The sequence below is a fragment of the Patiria miniata genome, unplaced genomic scaffold (assembly GCF_015706575.1).
Source record: "Patiria miniata isolate m_02_andy unplaced genomic scaffold, ASM1570657v1 HiC_scaffold_22, whole genome shotgun sequence".
Lineage (NCBI taxonomy): Eukaryota > Metazoa > Echinodermata > Asteroidea > Valvatida > Asterinidae > Patiria > Patiria miniata.
Window position 1 is genome coordinate 5,172,464 of NW_024037061.1, and position 11,873 is coordinate 5,184,336.

At 39.8% G+C, this 11,873-nt stretch overlaps 1 protein-coding gene and 1 long non-coding RNA gene across 2 annotated transcripts; both read left to right on the forward strand.

Moving 5' to 3' along the window:
• Positions 1 to 270: 270 nt before the first annotated feature.
• Positions 271 to 2,612, forward strand: LOC119729970. The gene is made up of 3 exons (XR_005271331.1): positions 271 to 814; positions 1,522 to 1,679; positions 1,974 to 2,612. It is a non-coding gene; the product is annotated as an uncharacterized LOC119729970 (long non-coding RNA).
• A 1,868-nt stretch (positions 2,613 to 4,480) lies between these two features.
• On the forward strand, positions 4,481 to 5,369 carry LOC119730211. Its single transcript, XM_038203000.1, has one exon. The coding sequence runs from the start codon at positions 4,961 to 4,963 to the stop codon at positions 5,336 to 5,338; it is 378 nt and encodes a 125-aa protein (XP_038058928.1). The 5' UTR covers positions 4,481 to 4,960; the 3' UTR covers positions 5,339 to 5,369.
• Positions 5,370 to 11,873: the final 6,504 nt, after the last annotated feature.

Consider the following 11,873-nt stretch of genomic DNA (forward strand, 5'->3'; position numbering starts at 1 on the left):
GGTCTAAATTTTTTTAACAGTTGTACCGAAATACACTACCAAAGAATGATACTACAAAAGTTCTCCACATTTCGTCCAGCAGTTTTTTGATAATTTGACTCGAAAAAGCGGACTATTTGTCCATTGTGGACGTTCAAAAACGTACCGCGCCTACGTTAAAAAAATCCGCCGCGTATGACGCATCGTACCACGTGACGTGAACTGTCCAATTAGACATCAGATATGAGGTCGCAGGTCATGACATTTAACAAACATGGCAGCGTCCATTGGCAAAAGTGCGTCAACGTAAACATCGACCGGTGAAAAAAAGAAGTGTTTGCACTCATAATCTGTCACGTTTGAGGGGGTAAATGCGAAGGATCTGATGCCGGTGGTAGTAAGTTCATTTCCTGTGCCAAAGAGTGGCTGATTTTCACAATGGCATCGCCGAATATACCCACGATGTGTGGGCAGTGGATCTGCTATGTCTGTATATACAGTGTATCGTACTGCACAGTCATGACAGTACTACTACATCATACACTACCGGCGCATGTAAACAAGGCAGTCCGGCCGGCCGATCTCACCCATGGCGATTTTTATAGATAGTAAACGTCTCGGTGCTGCAAGAAAACGCAAACCAGACACTTCAGCTGAGACCCAGATTTCTTCACCGAAAAAGCTCCGGGCAAAGTTCAAGTTTCTTTTAATTGCCTATCTACATAACTGTGTCATGCTGCACACAAACTCAACCAGGATTTCGATTTCGATGAAAACCTCAATTCAAGGAAAGCTGCTAGCTGCAACAGTACAACAAGCAGAACTTCCGTTGGAGGTAGGCCTACATGTCATTATAATGAAGGCGATTGTGTATTTATGTGCCCCGAAAAAGAACAAAAAAAACATGTTTGGGTTTACTTGTCTTGAATTAAGGGTAAGGTTAGGTTTTAATTTCTTTGAGGGAAACTGGGGTGTCACAACGATAAAAACGAAATGCAAAAACAAAGCTGGTGGTCACCACGATGCACCGTGAATGCACAGAACCGCATCGATTTGGATGGCGTCAACTGAAAATGCACAGAAAAAATTATTTTCTTGCAAAAGATACCATTCAAAATGATAACAGATTCCTGGTTATAAAAACACACCTTTTCTTTCTCTACGGCATTGGACTGTTGGGTACGTCACTTGTTTACTGAATGGTTCTTGGACTTTACTTTCCTTTTAGAAAAATTCTCTTAAGTCAAAGAAGAAAAATGTCTTCAATGACAAAGGTCTTATTTGAAAAACCTAGTAAAAAAGGGTGTTTTTTTTTTAGTTCCATGATTCAAACCGAGTACCTCTGGCACTGAAAATAAATGTCTAACGTTAAGATGCCAAAGTACAACGGGTACTGCACAAAATTCCATAATAAAATGTTGTGCAGTCTCTTTCTCCATAGTTGAAGGATACTTTTATGGAGGTGTGAGGGTAGTCTTTCCCTTTGTATAAAATAGCAAAATAGCTTTTTATAGAATTTACTATTTTATTCTATATATATAGGCCTAAAGGATGAACGTCAGGAAAAGGGAGATGTTCTGCGACTGACTGTTCAACCCCGATCAACAACTTAGTTTCATGAGAATGTCCCAGCTTGCTGAACTGTTGGAATCATGAAATGATTTAGAAGCCGAAGGAACTGGCCTTGGATCTTTATATCGGTAAGATGTTTTGATTGTTATTCAGAGTGCAAACAGAAATAAACTTTAATAGAATATTCAAAATGAAAACCTCTGGATATTGCTTTGGAAGCTGAAAAGGTTGGTTCTCAATAGCTACCAATGTTTACATATTTACAGTGGAAGGCAAAACGATCGGGCACGTGATCTTTCTAGTAATTTAACTCTAGATTGAACAACTTGTTTTCTTTCTTCTAAAGCACATCCACAGTAATCATTGTTTTTGATCATCAGATACTAAACCTGTCTATATTTTACTATTTTCTTTTTTTACAGAACTGATAAGTTGACATATCGGCTTAGAAGAGAATATCCACAGGTCTCTTTCCTTGAATATATGCAACATCATCTACACCGCTACTTTATCTGCTGGATGTGTGGTTGAATCTCTGGGGACTTCAGAGGAGGATTCAAAACTGAAACTTTGGCTTAGAAAGCAAGACATATGCTCCATCCTGTTGTTATGCCGTTACTGCACAAGATTTGATGAGAACTTTGATGTAGTGATAACATTTACTTGAAGTTGTATCAGCACGACTAGTTAGCATTTGACATTATAATGAAAATAATGAGTAACTCTAGATTTCAAAACTACATAATTGTATCTTTCTGTTCATTAGTGTTGGTTTTATTCATTTTAATTCTTTTCAATTATTAAAAATTAGTTCCAGTAGAAAGGCAAATTCTGTGAATGTTAACAGTGAGACTAGCCACATATGACAAGCCAAATCACTCTCTTTAATGTGTAAGCATACAAAATAGCATGAGTTATGGTTTTGTTTTCTTTTTATTGATATACATGCATTTTTCGATGCTAATCAATGTATCAATAAATTAAAAGCTGAAATTTTCTTTGACAAAAGACTGATCTTAAGGCTTTTCTCCAAACCAAGATGGCTGTTTTGATTAGGTAGCAAATAAATAAACAATGGTTGATTTTTGAAATTATTAAACCAGACTCTGACTTCTATCTGATGGTCCTTTGATTTATAATTGTATTTAAAGCCTGTTTCATTCCAAAAAAGGTGGTCTTTCTTACAAGTAGAAGGTTCTTTAAGTGACGTACCTGGTTCACCACAGCAGATCCAGAGGGTTTGGGGGCATAGCACCCATTTTTTGTATTTTTTTATATGCGTTAGTTTGCTTTGTTTAAAGGGACATATCTTGTCTGCTTTCCTGTTTCTTCTGCTGGTTACATGTACAGGTATTTATTTACTCTAAAGACACCTCCATTTTGGGCACCCCCTCATTCCACCACTGCATTATAAACCTTCAAAAAAATTGTTCGGTGTGACCCAATTGTCAATGTACATAAAAGATATTTTTTAACTCTATAATCTCCTGGGTCAGATTGACCCAGAATCTGAATCCAAATTTGCTCAGTCCTTTTCTGGGTAAAAAAAATACACATTTCAGTCAAAATTACCGAGAAACATGTCTTTTTTTTTACTCCAAAGGGGTCATTTATGACTCCAAAAGGGGTCAATTTTTGACCCGGAAAAGGACTGAGCAGACTGAGTCTGACCCAGGAGTTTCTAGAGTGTAGGATATGACAAGCTATAGTGCTGTACGTGCGTAGTTTTGAAATTGGAAGTGCCAACGCAAGGCCTCAAACCGGAAAATGTGGGTTTTTAGCATACATACATGTACATAACATTGGCAAACTTTGATGAAGTGTAAAAAAAAAACTGCAGCATATTTGCTGGAGAACTTTTGACATAGTGTTTGTGATGTACTAAACCCCACATATGTGCATTAAAAAAGTAGACCCAGTGTTGCTGGAACGAAACTCATTTTACAGCCGGTTTTTGAGTTTCAGCTGATGGCCTATATCGTTTAAAGTCTTGACCAGGTTGTCGAAGTATTCATTGATAGCTTATCTAGACCAAGCATCTCGTGACCGTTTTATGTTCTCGCAAATGCGTGTGCCACACTGTCTTTATTTTGCTTCAGGACAGAATTCACCCATTCAATACCGGGCATTGAATGGTTTTGGAATCGGTTCTGCTTGACCCTATTCACTGCGGCCCTACATTTGAACAGGTTTCAAAGTTTATTTGTCCAAGTAACCTTTGACGAGATGCCTCAACTCTCGAGTGCCTAATGGATATATAGTCCCATTCGGCACTAGTCTGGATTCCCTAAGGAGATGATCCCCAAAGGTCTTGTCAGAAATCGTCTGTACACCTATGGAAAGAGTGTCAGGGTGCTTGAGGTGCCTGAAAATGACTGTTTTGGGGATGCCATACAGTTCTTATGCTTTCCTGTGGCTCAACTCTCATCTTTACTGTGCTCTTCATATATCTTTTGGCCACAGGCTTTGGTTTAAAGTCACGTGGCATCCTGTCTCTTTTTTACCACGGTTGTTTTGCAAAAACGTGAAAATAAAGCTTAAAAGAAAGGACAAAATATCAGCACAACTTCAAATGCTTCCCAGCTCAAACCTTACATACAAGACCATATTTGTGAGGTCTTGATGTGAAATCAGATGGTTCTCTCAAGAAAATCCCAAGATGCAATGTTTTGACAACATTAGGATTTGAGACGTTTTCCAAGACATCGGATTTTCTTTCACGCAGGGGTACATGTTAGTTGTTTCCCATCACGTGGGTCATGGCTGGGCAGCTGGATGCATGTGGTACATATATTTCAGATGTGTGTCCCTATTCACCTCTTTGTTCCTATTCCTCCCGTTTTATGGGTACCCGGCCCATATTGTTGATAGTGCAATGGTTTTTCCAAACATTTTACCTACGGCAAGTCAGAGTGCTAATAATATATCTATTCACGTTCGATCATCCTTGTCTCAATGTCGCCAGTAGAACATGGCGACAAAGTGAGACACGAGCTTTTTGGGGTCTCCGTGTAAAAAATCCTTAGTATGTTCGTTATCCTAGCCTCAGCATACGTAGATATCATACCAATTGTCAATAAGGACATACTCAAGCCTTGGAGACCGTTTGGTGAGAAAGAAAACGACAAAATCAGTGAGCGATCCTGGATCACCACCAACGTTATCGCCACAGTCTGCAAACCCAAGCACAGAGCAGTCCCTTTCCGACACCGACGAGTTTAAACACCTTGTCCGTCAAACCCTGACAGAGATTCAATCAGGACAAAAAGAGTTACGTAACTGCATACATAGGCTGGAACAGAATATCAATGACTCCATTGAATTCCAGAGTAAGCGTATTGACGGCTTGGAGTTGAAGATAAAAGAACTTGACCGGATAACTGCAGTGGTTGCCAAGGCTGAGAAAACCATGGCCGACCATGCCGAGCAGCTAAACAAGCTGGAACGCTTCTCTCGGAGAAATAATCTTCGGGTTATCGGCTTCCCACAGCAGAAAGTTGAAGACTGCCTGGCTCTCGCTCACAATCTCTTCAAGGAGAAATTCAAGATGCCAGATGCAAAGCTGGAACGAGCTCACCGTGATGGCCCAAAGATGGACGGCAGACCACAGCACCTTCTTATCAAGCTGAACTGCTATCAGGACAAAATCAAGATCCTCCAGCAACAGCGACAAGTCCGGACAAGTCGAAGACCTGACCAGAGCCGACCTGCAAGAGAAGAGAAAATGGTCAACACAAGCCTCCGCAGCGAACAAGGAGGGAATGAAGTACAGGTTCGTAGCCGGTAAGTGGAGAGGTGCAGGCGGCGCACTAGCTGACTTCTACCTTTAAGCATCACATCAATCTGCATGCTTCCACTGTATATCTATGTACTGTATATGTTATGTTTGCTGCAAATCATCGCATTAACCATCCATTATGATTTTTACATCGAACTTTTTATCTATTACATTCATTCGCTTGAAATTGATTGCTTCAATTTATTTGTTTTGCATCTTAATCTCCTTGTGATTGGTTAAATTATTGTTACTGGTTTGTTCATGCTTGGGTTCCTTCTCCACTTACATACTGTTTACTTTACATACTGTTTACTTAAGTTAAGTTTTTGTTTTGTATATCGTATTGTATTGTTTATCTTTCGTCCAAATGACCCTAGCTGACTTTGTTGACAATATTTCTTTTTCTGATGATGATGTTTTTAATGATGAACAATGTGCCTATTTTGAGTCTACTGAATTTACTCTATTTGTTAGTCCCCCATTGACTTGCATTTTTTCCCGTTTCTCCTTTTGCCTTTACATACTGTTTACTTTACATACTGTTTACTTAAGTTAAGTTTTTGTTTTGTATATCGTATTGTATTGTTTATCTTTCGTCCAAATGACCCTAGCTGACTTTGTTGACAATATTTCTTTTTCTGATGATGATGTTTTTAATGATGGACAATGTGCCTATTTTGAGTCTACTGAATTTAATGATTTAAATATCTCTACACCAGGTATCTTCTCTATCTTTTACGTGAATTCCAGGAGTCTCTTCGACATAACAGATTACTTGGCTAGTCTTAACCACTCTTTCTCCATCTACGGGTTCACTGAAGCTTGGTTTCAAACAATCCCTCCGCCCTATGTTCACATGGATAATTTCCGTCTAGTTCATTCCTCACGTTCCGATAAACCTGGCAGAGGGGTAGCCATGTTTGTCAAGAACTCGCTGAATTTTCGGATCCGTGAAGACCTCATGCCTTCTCATAATGGCTTTGAGACAGTTTTTTATCGAAATTCAGCGTGACAAAGCTAGCAATCGTGTTGTGGGAAATGTCTACAGGGATCCTGGTACTTCATTTGACAACTTTAACGAGGCTTTTGGTACCTGCCTAGATAAGATAACAAAGGAGGGAAAGCTGTGTTACATAATGGGTGATTTCAGCCTTAATATACTTCATTGTGCAGATCACCAACCCGCGGACGACTTTGTGAATGCTGTCTTGGCCTGTGGTTTCCATCCTTTAATCACAAAACCCACTCGCATCACTCCCCATTCTTCCACACTAATAGACAACATACTAACCTATTCTGATCTAAACACTACAGCTGGGATTCTGTACTCTGACATCTCTGATCACTATCCACTCTTCCGATTCACTACTTCTTGTCTCCAGAGCTCTGAATCCTCTCCTTAAACATATCTTTCAAGGGATATTAACACGGAATCCCTCAGTTCATTTAAGCAAGACCTCGGCAGCATTGAGTGGAGTGACGTGTATCTAGCTCAGGACTCTGATACTGCATATAACACTTTCCTTTCCATTTTCTCCTCCTGCTATAATCACCATTTTCCCCTCACTCTTAAACAAGCTATTTACCAGTCTTTCTTTTATTTATGGATGTATTCTCTAAAGGAGTGTGGAATAAATGTCTTCTTGAATTGAATGTCACCCATTAATTTAATTCTCAGATACACCATCGTTGGCTTTTACAGACCTTGATGCAAATTTTCTCAACAATACTGAACGAAAAAAGCTGCCACAAACATTCCCATACTTGTTGCTGCCCCACTGCGTACGGATTATATACATGTACCATACCATATAGGTAAAACATATTATGGCGATATGGAACTACATGCATTGCAGGTGCTTTTCATTTCGTTCGGAGAACTCGCATAAGTAATTAAACAAATATTTAATGGGCAAACTCAACATGTTTTTCTTTGGTAATGAGCGATTGGCTCACACTATCAGCAACCCACATGCACATCGCATAAATTAATTTGCAAACAGTAAAAATACAACTTTTTAAAATTGAACTATAACTTACAAGTAGAAAATAATGATAAAATATCCCCACATCACAGTTACTCAACAATTGTCAAACGATATAATTCAACTTCACATTTCAACTTAATTATAGACAAGCTCAGTAGGCATCTCAAATAAACTTAAATTAAATATAGAACCATCATCACACGATATTCACGGGCTCACGGCAGATAATAAAGAAACTATGCAGCAGAACATTATACTCACACACACTGTTCTCTATATGTTGTCCCTTAAACTCTGTTCACGGTACGTGTAGTGGTCGAATGTATTTTCACTGGATAAAGCTTAGACTCAATCATTTTAACTTGGCCAAAGCTTGACTTCAGGAAAAGTGACTACACTCGAATTGGACTTGATTTGCTTGGCCTCAACCCAGACTGGACTTGACTATAACACTGCGGACAGGAGTTCAACCCCATGTGACAACAACAGTATCAGCGTTTGAATTGAAACTTCAAGTTAATCTGCAAGTTCCCGTACCAAACACGATCACACTTTAAATCTGAATCCCTTTGCCAACTTGTCACGGCTGAAGACACGGCTGAAGACACCAATATCCTTGTCCAATAGCTAAAATAGCTTAAATTGTAAACTGCACTCAAAATTTGTACAATATTTCTGACCCTGTAAACAGCAGTACTACCAGCAAAATTAATTATCACTAAATGATTCCACACACACTGAAAAGAAAGAATGGCTACTCACTTACAGAAACTCCGCTCCTAGATGCAGCACTACACACTTAACTGTGGCTTGCCTCACAAACATACTCTTCCAGAAATCAAATCAAAGATTGTTATACTAAAAAGGTACAGTGCGGATTCGACGAGAACGGAATCCAAGTTTACTCTCAAAGGCGAAGGCGCGCAAATGATAGAACCACTTTCGCCTAGCCCCTTTTTTGTCACCGTCACCACGAAGTGACACTGACGTTGAAAAATCAAATATTTTGCAATTTCGATTTTGTGTGTGATTAATTACACATAATCTATCACCTTAAGAAATTATTATTCACAGATTTAATTAGTTTTGTCAAAATATTAATTAACATTATTTAACGTTTGTAACATTAATGGGTCAAACTGGAAAACGCGTTTTCACGAAATGTACTTACCATTCTTTGTCGTGTAACCTGCCTGCACACTACGCGTCAATAATGGGTTTTGCGTTTTCACGAAGTTGCGGGGGTTAAGGTCACTTCGAGGTGACGGTGACGATTTATAGTCGTCGACGTCATACACGGAGGGATGGGCAGAATTGGACAATTGTCAGACCCCTATGAGTCCCGTGTCCCACACAAATTATAGCTGGTTCGGTTCCTTTTGCAAACCTAGGGATATATCTGGAAACCTGACCTCAAACACACGTGTAAATGATGACAGGCAACAGTTCATGCTTCTGTTATCTCATTGGTCGATATGCGTCTGTGCTGTGCTACCCTGTACTTTGATTGGCCTATTTCTCCTGCGCACAGGCATGGGTCACACTGAACATAACACCTTATTGGTACGCACGCAGATATTTAAATGTGGTTGACAATCTTAGCTTCGCCATAGAGCACGTTCAATCGTAAACTCGGTTTATAAGTTCAGTCATTCATTGTTTCAACATCTCTGTCTCATTTATTCGGTTTGAACCCAGGCGTTATGCCTTGCGATGGATTTTAGCAGATTATTGGAATCGTATATCTTCTTGCGTTGAGGCGCTGGTGGGTTTTTGCGGTGTATAATCGATGGAATTGTTACAGATCTAGGTTTTAGTGATTCGCCAAGGGACATGATTTTTTGTAGCAATAGTCTCTGGATTGTTGGAGGTGTTGGTGCTCAGTGTTTGCTGGAAAACAACCTAGTCGTCTGCACACACAAGGGGTTAGTTTAATACATTTTTTGACATTAACACGTTCACAGAGCTCGGATAAAACAGTTCCGTTTTCGACATTCGAGTTGGGTATGGAAGACAAGAGTAAATAACAAGATGGGGCTCTATATATTGTGTAGGAGAGCCCTAAAACTGAAGATAGTAACACACTTACACAAGAAAAAAGACGGGCACATGAAACAACCAGTCTAGCACCCTTTAGTAATGCATCAATGAACTGTGTCAAAAGAAACCTTCTGGCGCTGTTCTCTTTTTGAACAATTTACCTATAGTCGTGCCACCAGAGCACTCAGGTTATAAAAATTAACTCATCAACGATTCACCTATTGTATGCACACTGAGAATCTGAAAAATACAAATATTAAATAATACAATCTTTTCACTTTAGTTTAGATATATAAGAATTTCAGAAGACATAGGTCTAATTAGAGGAACGATTGTGATTGGTCAATGTGGGAGTCGTGAGATTGAAATTCTGTTGCTGATTGGCGAACATTGCAGGTTTACATGGGCGAACGTGATAATTCCATAAAAGAGTTGTTGAAAATGATGATTCTTAAGCCTATACATGTGGAGGTGTTACCAATACAGGTCAGAATAAAGCTTCCTGCTACTATTCATGCTAATGCGGGCGAATATTTCTGGGAATACTTCGGGGAGGCCCGTGCCGAATTCGCCAAGACTGGATTTGGTTTGTCTCGTCGATAGCGCCCTCTCAGGTTGATGTCGGTTGGTTGCACCCGGACAGACTTTAAGTAGATGAATATAACCTGCAAATCGAGTCCTGGGCCAAGACTGCCACACAGCATACTGATGGGATTGTGTACATATTTACGCCGACTGAAAAATTAAGTAGCGTGACGTAAACATGTGTGAATAACGCGGTGGTACCGAGCAGAGTTTTAGCCCTTCTCCTTTCTCAAGAAAACCCCTCTTTATTGGAAGTTGTCTTGGTGTTTCTGACCCATCTCCCTTACAGAACGGCTAAAACGCGCTGTCCGTGCCATTCACCGGAAAATCTAGCCCGGCGTATTAACAGAGCCTGTGACAGTAACGTGTGCTAGATTATCCACTGAATTCATCTTGAGAGATAAGCATACCTAATTACTGAGACCGTTACACTAGCTTCGGGTCGACCTGCTGTTTGCTTGTGCTGCGACAGAATTTTCGGCATCAAGCAAAGCGTTTTGCCCAGGCCATCTTGGCTTAGAGCGGCGGATTTGCGAAGACCCGAACCGACTGGAGCAAAAATTAAGTTAGCACGCACGAGTGGCAAAGCTAAGAGCAAAGACCAAAAAAGCCAAAGCAAAGAGATGAGCATACCTTACAACTGAGACCGTTACACTGGCTTCGGGTCGACCTGCTGTTTGCTTGTGCTGCGATAGAATTTTGAAGGTTAACCAATCACAACGCGGATTTTGCCTAGTCGCTTCCATTTTTAAAAGAAGGATGAGTAAGGAAAACGTAAGAACAAATAACTGTAAGTTCAGATGAAAAATAAGTTCATACACTCAAATAATTTGTTGAATTACTTTTAACAGTAAAATTTAAATGAGATAATGTAAGAACAATTACGCAGTCACGATCTCGTGGAAAACTAGACTCGCAGTTTTTGTTTTTAAATTGTGCGCAAGCATCTGGGCGCGTCGACGCGTCCGGGTAGTAGCAACGCACGCAATAAAAGGCTGATGATTGGTTGGAATTTTGCTACTGGGGTAGCAAGCACAGGACAAGGGTCTTGCTCGGGTCACAAAACTGAGAAATCGTGTCACTGTCTTGGAACAAGCGGCATCTCGACACAGAATAATCATAACCATGCTCATCATGTCACCAACTACGCAATACAAATTAGATGCTCCGACTGCGCGCACGACGCAATTACTTCAAACAGGTCTACTAAGTTTGATACCTGACTGTCGGGAATTACAAGTTCCAATGTGGCGCAGAAGTTCACATTTGTTTCTACTGTTGCGAATGTTGCTTTTTGTAGCACCACACTCTGGTCGAAAAAAAATGACGACTGAAAATGTTCCCTATGCACGATCATTGCTCAGACGTACGTAGCTTTATCCTTAAAAATCAGTCGCCGACTGTTCCGTGTTGATCTGAGGGCCGCTTAGGAAACAGTTCGTACAAATAATAAGTATAAGTGTCAATGCTGAGAAAGAGATGATTTTTTTTGTTGCAAATTGTTCTTTATGAACTGAATGGAAAGAGGGAGTAAGCAACTAAAACAGACCCTTGAATACTTGTACACTCTTTGTCACTAGTTCTGCAGTAGGATTTGGGGATTTTGGTTGAGTTTGGATTGTTGTTATCAGGTTTCTGTGACTGAATGCAGGTGTAATCATGGTAGATTAAACGTAATCATATAGTTTTCCCCAAGAGTTAATGATGCTGCAAAGACTTCATACAAACTGCTCGTAGTTATCACTTGATAAACCGAAGTATACTTGTGAAACGTACCTAATAGTAAGACATGATTTCAAAAAAGTTGAGAAAGTTCCAAATATGCCAAATTTCGTTTGCACCAATTATTTGTTTCATGATGTGCATGAAGTTTTCTTTTCAACGGACCATATACCAGCAGGAAGATTCATCATGTGTTCCTGACTTCCTCC